This window comes from Trichomycterus rosablanca, chromosome 17 (assembly GCF_030014385.1).
Source record: "Trichomycterus rosablanca isolate fTriRos1 chromosome 17, fTriRos1.hap1, whole genome shotgun sequence".
NCBI lineage: Eukaryota > Metazoa > Chordata > Actinopteri > Siluriformes > Trichomycteridae > Trichomycterus > Trichomycterus rosablanca.
Genome location: NC_086004.1, coordinates 4,650,562 through 4,665,375, shown reverse-complemented (window position 1 = coordinate 4,665,375; position 14,814 = coordinate 4,650,562). Strand labels below are relative to the sequence as shown.

At 40.2% G+C, this 14,814-nt stretch overlaps 1 protein-coding gene across 1 annotated transcript in view; it reads left to right on the top strand.

Moving 5' to 3' along the window:
• sbno2b (strawberry notch homolog 2b) overlaps positions 1–9,804 on the top strand; it is a 72,881-nt gene extending 63,077 nt beyond the window's left edge. Inside the window, exons 25-32 of the mRNA XM_063012450.1 lie at positions 162–233; positions 341–484; positions 562–656; positions 1,422–1,514; positions 1,669–1,800; positions 4,198–4,274; positions 4,363–4,550; positions 8,718–9,804. Coding sequence (XP_062868520.1) covers positions 162–233; positions 341–484; positions 562–656; positions 1,422–1,514; positions 1,669–1,800; positions 4,198–4,274; positions 4,363–4,550; positions 8,718–9,544 — 1,628 coding nt within the window. The 3' untranslated portion in view covers positions 9,545–9,804. The remainder of the gene's footprint in view (positions 1–161; positions 234–340; positions 485–561; positions 657–1,421; positions 1,515–1,668; positions 1,801–4,197; positions 4,275–4,362; positions 4,551–8,717) is intronic.
• Positions 9,805–14,814: the final 5,010 nt, after the last annotated feature.

Genomic DNA, 14,814 nt, shown 5'->3' with positions numbered 1-14,814 from the left:
CAGCGGCGGAAGAAAATTTAAATATATGTATGCTACAAAGTTGCTAGAATTCATGCTGCTGATTGTATAAATATTGCAAGGGTTCAATTATTTAAAATAATAAACTAAAGAAAAAGGCAGATAAGAGCACATTTAAGCATGCCATGTTTTTCTACCCTCAGACATGAAACAGGGCATGATTGATGTTGGCATCTTCTGCAAAGAGCCTCGCTTTGGTCTCAGCACTGAAAAGGGTGAGGTCTTCTATTCATAATAAATTGACTAGTGTACTTAATGTACATAAATACAAAACCGATCACTGACTGTACATACTCACCCTGACTGTAATTATTTTTGGCAGACTGCACCATCACCAAGTTCCTTAATCGTATTTTGGGCCTCGAGGTGCACAAGCAGAACTCTCTGTTTCAGTACTTCACAGACCATTTCGATTACCTTATCGAAAAGGATAAGAAGGAAGGCAAATATGACATGGGGATTCTGGGTAAGGAAGCGAGTCGTTAGTTTACAGGTTTACACACTCTTTCCTCTTGTTAAACGCACTCCTACTGTCCCTTACAGACCTGGCTCCTGGTAATGATGAGATCTACAACGAGGCTAAGCAGACGTTTCTCACTCCAGGCAACCCTCAAGAAGGCCAGGTCACTCTCCATAAGGTCAGTAGAAGGTGAAATGTTATGAAAAATAATAACAGCCTTTCTTTTTTATATGGTCATAATGTATGTTTAAAGCTATTGGTCTCATGCTGCTCAGTATAATCGTTATCAGGATGTGATACTTTCACAGTGCAGCATGTGGAATCATTTAGGACTATCATTTAGGACTATCTTTAATTTTTTTACCATGGCTTCATCCTGGTCAGGGTTGTGATGGGTCTGATTCATTTGGCGAAAGGGAGGAAACACCCCAGACAGGTCGCCAGACCTTCACAGAAAGGACCCGGACCGCCCCACCTGGGGATCGAACCCAGGACCTTCTTGCTGTGAGGCGACAGTGCTACCCACTTAGCCACCGTGCCGCCCCAGCAATTTCAGTAGTGCCAAATGATCTGCATGTCTTGTGGGAGGAAATCCCAGAGGAAACCCACATAAACACGGGGAGAACATGCTAACTTCACACAAATAGGAATCCAACCTAAGCCCTTCTTGCTGTAAGGCAACAGCACTACCCACTGGTGCCACTGTGCAGCTGTTAATGGAAACAAAATAAAAAAAGAAATGCAATATTTTGATTTTAACTCAAAACATTCTTGGCTGCTTCCTTTGCTGGCTGCCAACTTTAGTATCTGCAAACATAGTAAGTGGCAGTTACACCATTTCCTCTTCATGGCGTCAGCTCAGAACAGGTTTTGTCAGGAGTTGGGTCTCCACCAGTGTTGAACCGTACTGTTTCTGATCTGTATGTTGTGTTGTGTCTTGCAGATCAGTGTGGACAGAGGCATGCCCTGGGAGGAGGCTCTGAAGAAAGCCGAAACACTCAGCGACCCAGACGAGGGCTTCTACATCTCCCACAGGGTGGGCTATTAAAGCTGCTCTGAGAGCGGTGTTACATTCTTACATTTACACTAAGTCTCCTTCATGACTAGTAACATGACTACAATGCATTAGATACAATGAACTGTACTACTAAGTCAGTTTATCAGAGTGTAATCATAGTTTCTTCTTACAGTTACGAGGGAGTCACCCATGTGTGCTACTGGCTGAGCAGGGCCGAGGTCACAACCTGGTGGTCTACAAGCCCAATGTGGGCAAACAGAAGCAACAGGAGAACTTGGAAAACATCAAGAAGAAGTATCGCAAGGTCTGCTTTAGTATTTTTGACTGATCCTGTTTTGACATTACTAGCAGGTTTTTCAGCGTGAATCATTCTACAGTGCATCCTGGTGCCATTTATTTGCCAAATAAACAATAAACCAGCCAAATGATGTGTCTATTGACACATTTAACTCTTACCCAGTTTCTAAATGTTATGCAATTTAAGCCATAGTAGCTCCACTGTTGGTCCACACCAGACACCATAGAGCTTTATGTTCGTTGGTAACATTAAGTCTTGGCCGCCCGACAATCTGTCGGCGGTTTGTGGCTTATTCCTTCTCCTGGACCACCATTTGTGGGTACTCACCATGGCTCTGCCTGTCAGCAACCCCTGCTGTTTCAGAAATACTTTAACCCAGTTATCAGGCCACAATGATTTGGTCCTTATCAATGTCACTCAGGACTTTATGTCTGATCATATCAGCTGTTTTAAACATGTAAAGTATGAGGAACTACCATCAACCCATCATGTAATATATCTCGTTTTTGTGGGGTGGTTCTAATGTTTTGCCTCATCACATGTGTATTTATTTAAACACCTAATATCAAATTATTGGTTCATAAAGATTACTTATGAATATTAATAAGCAGATTATAGTGTAGTGTATATTACTACATTATAAGGTGATGTAAACATTTAGCTTCAAATCAGCTGTTTTTTATTGGCCAGAGGTCCCTATAAATGTTGTATTCATCACTCAGAAACTGTTAGCTTAAGTAAAAACTAAATTACTAAATTTGTTACTTTCCCAATATTTTTTCTATTGGTTATAGTACTGGTTGTTGTAAACATATCGCTCATGAGTTTCCATAGAGCACTGGTGAAAGTCCACCCACAGCTCCTGTTACTGTTTGTTAGTTATCTATAGGAAAATAAATGCTGACAATCAACCACTGAAACTGATCTTTTCTCTGTTTTGGTCAAAGCGTAAAGGTCAGTAGCAACTCGAGTATCAGAACTGTTTCTGAAGCTCCCACTTCTTATGTGTACATTAATGTAGAGAACTCATTTTTACAATAATTTCAGTTGCTTGTGAATGTAGCATTAACCTCCGATTACACTAATGCCAAGTTCACACTACACGACTTTCCAAGTCGTCAGGTCGCTGTACAGTTCACACTACACGACTGGATCTCTTGTAATCGGGAGTCTTTCAAGTCAGTGTGGTTTTCACCCTACGCGACTGATCAGTGATGGGGGGTTTCACACTACACCATCTATCACCACCTGGAATCGCAGACGAGCTTCTCTGGTCTCGCAAACTACGTTTTGTCACGAAAACAAACATGAGAAGTGACGAAAGGTTTAATGATACCATGTCCAAAAATTGCAATGCAGTGTGGGTGTTATGTTTTGTAGAGAACGATAAGGTCAGAAATACTGTAAAACTTGTGTGTGCCGATGTATTCTGATATAAACTATATTATGCCCCTGTCCCACCTTTTTCAACTCCTCCCCTGCGTTTGTCATTGGCTGTTCGACACCGCACTCATTGCCAGTCGGGCAACTCAGATCCAGATATTTGACAAGCTACATATATTTCTTCAGTGCCGCTTGGATCAAGTTGTTGAGTAGTTCACACAGCGATTGAGAGCCGAGTTTCGATCGCCAAGCGAACGCCGAGTTGCTCCCTAGCCGGCAAATCTAGCGCCAACCAGTCACCGAGCGAAAATCAGGGCAAAAATCTTGTAGTGTGAACTAGGCATAATGGGTGCTACTCTATTACAAATAAATTTGGGAAATGGTTATTTATATGTATTGTTATATGTAATGTTACTTGCCGTTTATTAATACTGATATACTTTTTATCGTTTTAATCATTGAAACAGAGCTGGATAAGAAAAGTTTAATGTGTATGATTAAGTTTTATTTAATGCCGCTCAGGTGGCGCAGCGGTAAAAAGACACGCTGCAACCAGAGCTGGATTGTGAGTACCTAGTATAGAATCCAGCTCTGCTTCACCGGTTCGAAGCTGAGTGGCTGTATGAGCAACAATTGGCCGGTTGCTCAGTTGGGGGGCGGGACAAAGAACCGGATGTGGGTCTCTCTCTGTCAGAATGCGATTACGACCTCTGCCGGCTGATTAGAGGCGCCTGCACAAGAGATGAGGAAGAGTGCCCTTAGGGTGTGTCTCTCCGCATGCAACGCTAGGTGGCGCCAAACTCATAAAAATGTGTGGGTGGCAAAAATGCTCATGCTGCTCGTGTTTCGGAGGGGATATGGGTTAGCTTCGATCTCCTCGGTCAGGGCAGGGTTCGGCAAAGACAGAGAGGAAGCACGATGCAAATTGAACAATTGGATGCGCTAAAGGGGGAGAAAAAGGTGAAAAATTAAATAAATAAAAAATGTTTTATAACAGTGAGTAATGTTTGTAATGATCAGGTGACCCCTGAAGAGGCGAAGGACAGCTGGGAGAATCAATACACCTTCTCCTTTAGAAACTGCAGCCATGCCAACTGGTGAGTTTAAATGGTCTTTGCTTTCAGGAACAGAAAGTGGTCTTATGACAGCATGTTGAATACATGTGTGTGCGTGTTCTTTTTGAAGGAACGGGCGGTGTAAGAAGGTGGAGGAGAGGCAGGAGTGTTTACAGGGCATGCGTTTGAGGCAGTACCACGTGCTGTGCGGAGCTCTGTTGTGTGTGTGGAAAAGCGTGGCCGATGTTGTGGCTGATGTCACTAGCTCTAGCATTCTGCAGATTGTCCGTCTGAAAACCAAGCAGCACAAACAAGTGGGTGAGTGTTGAACCGAGCACTGAAGCTGGAAGATCAACAGTTAAAGGATGAAAGGAAATTAAGAGATGTGAAGAGAAATGAATCACAGCTGGAAGGTCTTATTCTGTGCAACATGATTTCTCTTTGTTTTATTTGAGTGCACATAGTGGACAGAGGCTTTGCTGTGTATGACTGACTACATTTAGTGAATTCTCTGTGCCCATATAAATAAGACTAGTTGGATTGCACCCATTTAACAGTGCATGGAATATTGGCATTGCCAAGGCTAAAGAGAACACAAACATGTGACCTTATGCTAAGACGGTCTGTAATAAATTAGAAATTCCTAAATTGCTAAAAAGCAGGTGCAGCAGTGTTGTTAGTTTTATATATATATACAGTAGTGTTAAAAAAAATAGCAGTGGTTTTAAAAAAGTGAATAAAGCACAAAATCATTATGATAACTTTTATTTCCATAAATGCAAATGCACTGAAAATACTCCACTTTCAATTCTAATTCAAAACATTAACAACATTTAGCCAGTTTGTGTTAATCCCTTACAGAAAGTTAAGAAAAATGAATATTAGGCTGTTCAAAAAAATAGCAGTGCCAGCATTTTTCTTTAAAAACTCAAAAAATGTATCTATAAACTGAATTTTTTTTTTGAGGTTTCACTTTACTTTAATATTTAACTAATAATAACTAATATTTAGTGGCATAACAATTGTTTCTGAGATCTGTGTTGCATGGCGTTGACCAGCTTCTGGCTCCTCTGAACAGGTATCCAGTCCAGGATGATTAGACGACATTCCACAGTTCTTCTGCAATTTTGGGTTTTGCCTCAAAAAAACGTGTTTCAGATGTCAGAACACAAGTTCTCTATGGGATTGAAGTCAGGGGACTGGGCTGGCCACTCTATTACCTCAATCTTGTTTGTCTGTAACCAGGATGGTTTGGGTCATTGTCATGTTGAAGCACCCATTTTAAGGACATTTCTTCTTTGACATAGGGCAACATGATCTCCTCAAGTATTCTGATATATTTAAATTGATCCATGATCCCTCGTATGTGATAAATAGGCGTAACACCATGGTATGAAAAACATCCCATATCATCATTTTGTACCACCGTGCTTTACTACCTTCACAGTGTACTGTGGCTTGAATTCAGTGATCGGGGGTCGTCTGACATACTGTCTACGGCCACTAGACCCAAAAAGAACAATTTTGCTTCCACCAGTCCACAAAATGTTCAGCCATTTCTCTTTGGACCAGTCAATGTGTTCCTTGGCAGATTTGAACCCATTCAGGACATGTCTTTTTCTTAACAATGGTACTTTGCAAGGAGTTCTTGCTGGTAACTTGGCTTCACTTAATCATCTTCTGTACTCACTGGTAACTTCAGATGTTCCTTGATCTTTCTGGAGGTGATCATTGGCTGAATATTTGCCATTTTGGCTATTCTTCGATCCATTCGAACAGTAGTTCCACGCTTCCTTCTGCGTCTTTCCGGTTTTGGTTGTCACTTCAAGGCATTTGAGATCATTTTAGCTGAGCAGCCTAGAATTTGCTGCACTTCTCTGTATGTTTTTTCCTCTACAATCAACTTTTTAATAAAAGTACGCTGTTCATCAGAGCAATGTCTGGAACAACCCATTTTACCCAGTATTTCAGAAGGAAATGTGCTATGACCAACCTGTGCAACATCTGCCACTCTCCTACCTTAAATAAGTGCCAAAATTGACACCCGTTCTTCTGCAGAATGAATGACTTCACCAATTAAACACCTCACTGCTATTATTTTGAACAACCCACTTTCAATCAATGCTTCGATTACTCAGAATGAGCGGCATGCATGTCCTAATTGTTGGATTTGTTTTGTTGTCATTACTCTACTACACTTTGAAGTAAATTTTTTGCTATGTAAAAATATCACTTCTACTAAAAACAGTGATTTATCAGGTTAATGGTGTTGGACTGCTATTTTTTTGAACACCACTGTAAAAACACTTCTGCCTTGTGGCCAGTGTTACCTAGTGAATCAGACCCACCACAACCCTGACCAGGATGAAGCGGTTGATGAAAATGAAATGAAATGCATAACTCCTCCATATATACAGTGTATCACAAAAGTGAGTACACCCCTCACATTTCTGCAGATATTTAAGTATATCTTTTCATGGGACAACACTGACAAAATGACACTTTGACACAATGAAAAGTAGTCTGTGTGCAGCTTATATAACAGTGTAAATTCATTCTTCCCTCAAAATAACTCAATATACAGCCATTAATGTCTAAACCACCGGCAACAAAAGTGAGTACACCCCTAAGAGACTACACCCCTAAATGTCCAAATTGAGCACTGCTTGTCATTTTCCCTCCAAAATGTCATGTGACTTGTTAGTGTTACTAGGTCTCAGGTGTGCATAGGGAGCAGGTGTGTTCAATTTAGTAGTACAGCTCTCACACTCTCTCATACTGGTCACTGAAAGTTCCAACATGGCACCTCATGGCAAAGAACTCTCTGAGGATCTTAAAAGACAAATTGTTGCGCTACATGAAGATGGCCAAGGCTACAAGAAGATTGCCAACACCCTGAAACTGAGCTGCAGCACAGTGGCCAAGATCATCCAGCGTTTTAAAAGAGCAGGGTCCACTCAGAACAGACCTCGCGTTGGTCGTCCAAAGAAGCTGAGTGCACGTGCTCAGCGTCACATCCAACTGCTGTCTTTGAAAGATAGGCGCAGGAGTGCTGTCAGCATTGCTGCAGAGATTGAAAAGGTGGGGGGTCAGCCTGTCAGTGCTCAGACCATACGCCGCACACTACATCAAATTGGTCTGCATGGCTGTCACCCCAGAAGGAAGCCTCTTCTGAAGTCTCTACACAAGAAAGCCCACAAACAGTTTGCTGAAGACATGTCAACAAAGGACATGGATTACTGGAACCATGTCCTATGGTCTGATGAGACCAAGATTAATTTGTTTGGTTCAGATGGTCTCAAGCATGTGTGGCGGCAATCAGGTGAGGAGTACAAAGATAAGTGTGTCATGCCTACAGTCAAGCATGGTGGTGGGAATGCCATGGTCTGGGGCTGCATGAGTGCAGCAGGTGTTGGGGAGTTACATTTCATTGAGGGACACATGAACTCCAATATGTACTGTGAAATACTGAAGCAGAGCATGATCCCCTCCCTCTGGAAACTGGGTCGCAGGGCAGTGTTCCAGCATGATAATGACCCCAAACACACCTCTAAGACGACCACTGCTTTATTGAAGAGGCTGAGGGTAAAGGTGGTAGACTGGCCAAGCATGTCTCCAGACCTAAACCCAATAGAACATCTTTGGGGCATCCTCAAGCGGAAGGTGGAGGAGCGCAAAGTCTCGAATATCCGCCAGCTCCGTGATGTCGTCATGGAGGAGTGGAAAAGCATTCCAGTGGCAACCTGTGAAGCTCTGGTAAACTCCATGCCCAGGAGAGTTAAGGCAGTTCTGGGAAATAATGGTGGCCACACAAAATATTGACACTTCAGGAACTTTCACTAAGGGGTGTACTCACTCTTGTTGCCGGTGGTTTAGACATTAATGGCTGTATATTGAGTTATTTTGAGGGAAGAATAAATTTACACTGTTATATAAGCTGCACACAGACTACTTTTCATTGTGTCAAAGTGTCATTTTGTCAGTGTTGTCCCATGAAAAGATATACTTAAATATCTGCAGAAATGTGAGGGGTGTACTCACTTTTGTGATACACTGTACATATATACAAAACAGGTAGTTGGGGTGTCACACAGCAACATGGTTCTAGCCTTATCTATGGTTATAGTTTGTGAGGAGTTTGTATGTTTTCCAAGTGTCTCCATGTGTTCCTTCCACCTCCTAAAACATGCATGGGGGGATTGACTACTCTAAATTGACCCTAGGTGGAAGTTAGTGATTGATTAGATGAGTGCATGTGTTATACTTGACGATGGATTGGCGTCTATTCTAGGTTGTGTTCCTGTTTTGCATCCAGTGTTTGAGTGGCGCTGGTCCCACTGTAACCCTGACCAGAATGAAGCTGATATTAAAAGTGAATAAAAGAATAGAATATGAAAGGCTCTCATATTTCACGATGCAGTAATGCCTGCTTGTCGTGCCTCTAATAGAATTTTACTCAAATGTTTAAAATTGTCCTCTGCTCAGGTATAAAGATTCCGGAGAACTGCGTGGTCTTGGTACGAGAGGAGCTGGAGCGATTGGAAAAGGAGGTAAAGAAGAAGCGGCAGGTGAAAGAGCTGCAGGCTCAGGAGCAACGCAAAGCCGAGCAGTGCCAAAGGGTTTTACAGGAGAGCAATTTTTCTGTACTCTACCCACAGCTTCCTCAACTCTCCTGTCTGACCAACCTGGCTTCATTTTACAGTTTGCCGGTTTCACTCGCCACATTTCCTAACCTGTCCTCTATTAAGAACCCCACAGACGGAGTGCTGGACCTAACAGTGCGAGGTTCTCCTCGTACCATGCCAGACGGTCTGTCTGCGCCTGCTGCTGCTGTTATAGAAAACTTCAGCATGGAGGCTTTTACACAAAAAGAGCAACAAAAACAACAGCAGCAGAATGAGAGTCAGCACGTTCTGCAGGACTCCACAGCACAGGATTTCTTTGACTTCCTTAATTCACTGCCTGACACAACGGCCTGCCATTCAACGGTTGCTCCATCATCATCACTTTCATCATCGTCATCACCCGAGTCTTTATCCACAGTAATACCCACAACAAAAAGCCATTTTCCCACCACTGTCACCTCTTCCTCGTCGTCTTCATCTCTATACACCCCAACACTCACACCATCCTCCTCGTCCTCTTCACTGTCGCTCTTCTCTCTCTCACCGCCGGACCAGCACTCGTTCCCAAACTGCAGCGATGATGGCATTGATGTCAAGGAGGTTCTGAGCAACATGCTGCGTGGTGGCACAGACTCACGCCAGTCTGTTATTCACCTCGGACTACCTGAATCAAACCACCCGTCCTAAATGCTTCTCAGGCTCATTACTGCCCCACCTGCCTTCCTTCATACACTAGTTATATTACTCCACTATGAAAAACTGTTGGACATCTTAATCATAATTTGAAGAGCTGGGTTTTTTTGGTTTAATTATGTATAAATGTATAAAACAGAGGAAAAGACTAAAGCTTAGTTTTAATAGCAACAGAATGGATGCTTCTCACCTGTCAACACAGAAAAAATTTGTATATATAAATAAATGAAATCTTTTCAAGCGGAAAAACTATGTGTGTGTGTGTATGTGTATATATATATATATATATATATATATATATATATACACATGCATACATACATACTGTATGTACAATTTACAATGAGATGCATCCAATGTTGCCATTTAGTTAGGTTACACTGCCCTCTTGTGGTAAATTTATGTTCACTTTTTTAAACTTTAAGTAGTAATGAAACCCAAACTGAAAGGGCAGGAACAGAGAACCCCACCCAAACCCTGACCTGCTCTATATGTGTTTTAATACGGCTCCTGCTCTAACAAGGGGGGGCGAGGAAACAGACTACTGGTAAACAGTGCCTTCAGAACATACTAGGGAATGTAGTCTTATAACCTTAAGATGTCTGTACAGTATATATTTGTAAACTATGTGTTTTTTTTTATTTATTGTTTTTATTTATCTGATTTTAGACTGGAGTGGTGAGAGTTGAATGACCCCACCAGTTCCTCTGAATGTTCCTGATCTGATTCCTGCTTCTGCCTTTAAGTTTTATACTTTTTATGGAGTTTGCTCAGTAGTAATTTGTCTGTGATACCAAATAATTTCTTGCATTAGCTTTTAATCATGTTGAAATGTGATTGCTGTGCTTTAATGCTCTCAGGTAATGCAAAAAAATATATATTTTTTTCCCCTTGTAGTATGAAGCCTTCACATTTAGCAGGACATGTCGAGGCAGTTATAGTGCACTCAGTGTTGCTACAGATTGGGAATCACAGACCAATGCAAAGGTGGAACATTTAGTGAATTGAACAAACAACAGTGATCGACTTAATCAAACAGCTAAATTCTGCTGAAACAGCTGCTGTTTGATAATGTAAGGTAATCCATAAAGGCATGCACGCTCTGTCAGATTATTTATAATGATTTAGACATTATGCAAGTGCTCTTATTTATTTTAAAGTTTTAATAATGTAGGCCTTTCTAATGTTCAAACTGTACAAACATTGAAAAATGAATGCAAAAAGATGCCCACACAAGTCAGGGTAATATTTCAAAGTCATTCTATACTACACTATTGCACTGTTTAATATGGCTGCATTAGATGAATAAATTCAGTTTTTTTTCGTACATACAGTGGTACCTTAAAACTCGACGTCAACTGGTTCTGGGACTGGTGTCGAGTTTAAAAGACATTGAGATTCAAGGTACCACTGTATATTGTATGTACATCCCCAATTAGAAATCACTATCAGTGGATTTCCAAGACCATGCTTACTTAATGCTTACTGACAAAAAGCATAACAGAACCATGTGATGTAGATATTAATACACTGGCCCTGATTTACTGTGTGTTTGTTTCTGCAAAAACATGTACAAATTTTATAAGCTGATTAACAAATGACCTGTGGTGAATTGCCCAAATAAATATGTACTTTGGCAGGAGTGCAAGAGACAGAGTGGAATTAAAACAAACACAGCTGAGGAGACGGTACTGTTCTAATAAACCAACTACACGGGTTTCATTAGGAAAATGGTTAGAAAGGAGAATATATAATCATTTCGGACTGACATTTTAAAAATGCTTATAGAAACATTTAAGATAGTGATCTATCTACTAACTGTCCACAATGTAAAGATGCAATAAGGTGAAAGACGTTGCAACACTACATAGAAATAAATCTATAAATATCATGTTTGCTCATATTAGAACAGACCACCTGCTTTGACGTGGTCAGGGTTGCTGTGGATACTGTGGGTTTCCACAGAAACCCTGGGCACAAGGCAGGAATTAACCCCAGACAGGGCACCAATCCGTTGCGGGGCTTTGGCCATCCAAACTGCCACTGGACATAGCCGGCCATGTCTGTATAGATGCCTGGGCAGCCAATAACAACCACTGTGAATCCAACTTAGATCTCAGCGGTGGTGGGTTAGCATAACAGACTGTTGTGCCACTCAAGCTGTTTATTTTAACTCATATTAATAGTAAAAAATTATACAAGATAAGTGTGTGTCAGTTAATAGATGGTAAATCACATGTCATGTTTATTATGGATCTAAATCAGGGTGTCACTGGCGTTGCTTAAACACATCACCTTTTGGTCAGTTTTGTCCCTGCAGTGATTTCTAACTGAGGTTTTTTTGTTAGCTACCAAAACAAATCTCAGTAGTGCAGGAAAACTAAACAGTCCATTGGGAGCATCTGATCAGATCCTTTGTCTCAGGTATAAATATTAATGGTGTATTGGTTCAAGTTTTTTAGTGAATTAAATACACACTCAACGTGTGTGAGTGCATTAGGGTTATATTCAGTCTCGCTTATATGCAAAACTAGTGGAATTTTTAATGCTTGTGCCATGTTGCGTAGTGTTTATGCTTTACAAAGACAGCAAATCAAATGTTATTTATTGAAGAGACGACGTGTGTGTTTTACCAAAATTGTAAAAAAAAAAAATATGGATATTGTTGTGGGCTTCGTTTCTGTAAAACACAACATGAAAAAACTTCCCAACTGGATGCAGGCTTGGATCTATGTTGTGCTGTCTTTTTATCTTGGAATTGCCATTCCACAAGAGGCTTTATTGTAAACCAGGAATTGTTTTACAGTACTGTTTTCACTATAGCATGCATACAGCGCTTACACACTTACCCTGGTCTTAAAATTAGTGCTTTGCCAACTTGGTGCAATGAACGGACTAAAATAATCTTTTTATGTTGTTGTTTTAATCCTGTGATTAATGCTTCTTTTTAGTCGTTTAATTTTAGATTTTGTAAGCAGAAATTTACTCACATTAGAGCTGAATTGTGCAAAATCATGCCACTCTGCTTGATGTACGCTATATGGCCAAAGGAATTTGGACCTCTGACCATGAGCTTGTTGGAGAACCCATTTCCCCTTTATGTGATAATTTCTGCTACAACAACAGCTGTCTTCTCACAAGACATTGAAGTATATCTGTGGGGATTTGTGCCTATTCAGTCAAAAGAGAATTTGTACGTCTGGGTACTGATATTGGTCAAAAAAGCTTAATCTGATTTAGCAGTTCATTCCAGAGCCGTACAGTGGGGCTGAGGTTAGGACCTCTGTTTAGGCCTGGAGATTCTTTAAATGGAGATTTCTTTATGTCTTTATAGAGTTTGATTTGTCCACAGGGGCACAGTCATGCTGGAGCAGGAAAAGGCTTCCCCTAAACTGTAGCAAGCATAGAATTTCCTTCATATAATTTCATATTACACCTTTTAGCCATTTTTGTGGCTGAAACACATGAATTCTAAAATTAGACTAGCTGTCCCCAATACTGTGGTCCATATAGTGTACATGTGTCACATATATGTCATTCATTCCTTGCTGTTTGGAGCAAATTCCTACTGGTGTGGTAAAATCCCAAAAGTAAGATGGTATAACCAATACAGCATCACTTCTATCCCTGAACTTGCTCTGAGCATTGCTTGTTGTGCAGTTAATCATATATGTGATCCATGTTTAGAAACCATCGTTGTTACTAAATCTTAAGCTGCACAGATTTCTGATTGCAGCTGCATTGTGAGATGAAGTGAGTTGTGCACTCTAATGAAACTGGTTTACAGATACAGTTGTGTGCTTGCCCTATACAGTTATCTACATGACTAGATCAACTCTTCTGTTATAAATTGCACTAAAAATAAAAAAAAAAGAGCTGCAGAACATTGTTTTTTATTTCTGTTTTCTGACGTGTATAAACATCCTTTTTTTAATCAGTTCCACATTTATATAATCCCATTTAAATAATTTATTGCTAAAATGCTACTGAAATGATGTAATTAGAAATTTCTGTGTTCTGTTCACCTGCAGTCTGCTTTGCTGTGTGTATTTATATCTGATGTTGAGATGTACATATTGTAAAAACAAATTGTGCCTTTCAGCTGTTTCTTAAAAGAATTTTTCTATGTGTAACAAACAGGAACATACAGCAGTGCAATCTTTATTAACAAAGCAACAAATAAAGTGTTCAGATCATAGAAATTACTGTTATATTTGTTCTTTATTTGTTTTTGTACGTGGTTTGAATCTCAGCGGTGCTCCGGGGTTTTCCAGCTCTGTGTAGTGAATTGTACCCACCGCGACCCTGAATAGGATAAAGAACTGGTGAAACAGACAATCAATGAATGAATAAGTACATTACAAGTTCTTAAAATAAGATTATTATAAATTACCAAGGAAATGTAAAACAACGTGCTTTCACTTGTGCTGTAGCTCCGCCCCTCACAGAGCAGGTGAGCAGCAGGTGAGTATAGAGTAGTACGTGTAAGTAGTAGGTAAGTATAGATTAGGACCTGTGTGTAGTAGACAGGTATAGGGCAGTAGGTGAATATAGAGTAGTATGTGTATGTAGTGGGCAAGTATAGAGCATTATGTGTATGTAGTAGGTGAATATAGAGCATTATGTGTATGTAGTAGGTGAATATAGAGCATTATGTGTATGTAGTAGGCAAGTATAGAGTAGTACGTGTAAGAAGTAGGTAAGTATAGATTAGGACCTGTGTGTAGTAGACAGGTATAGGGCAGTAGGTGAATATAGAGTAGTATGTGTATGTAGTGGGCAAGTATAGAGCATTATGTGTATGTAGTAGGTGAATATAGAGTAGTATGTGTATGTAGTAGGTGAATATAGAGCATTATGTGTATGTAGTAGGTGAATATAGAGTAGTATGTGTATGTAGTAGGTGAATATAGAGCATTATGTGTATGTAGTAGGTGAATATAGAGTAGTATGTGTATGTAGTAGGTGAATATAGAGTAGTATGTGTATGTAGTAGGTGAATATAGAGCATTATGTGTATGTAGTAGGTGAATATAGAGTAGTATGTGTATGTAGTAGGTGAATATAGAGCATTATGTGTATGTAGTAGGTGAATATAGAGTAGTATGTGTATGTAGTAGGTGAATATAGAGCATTATGTGTATGTAGTAGGGGAATATAGAGTAGTATGTGTATGTAGTAGGTGAATATAGAGTAGTATGTGTATGTAGTAGGTAAGGGTAGATTAGTATGTGTTAGTAGGCAGGTATAAGTATAGAGTAAGT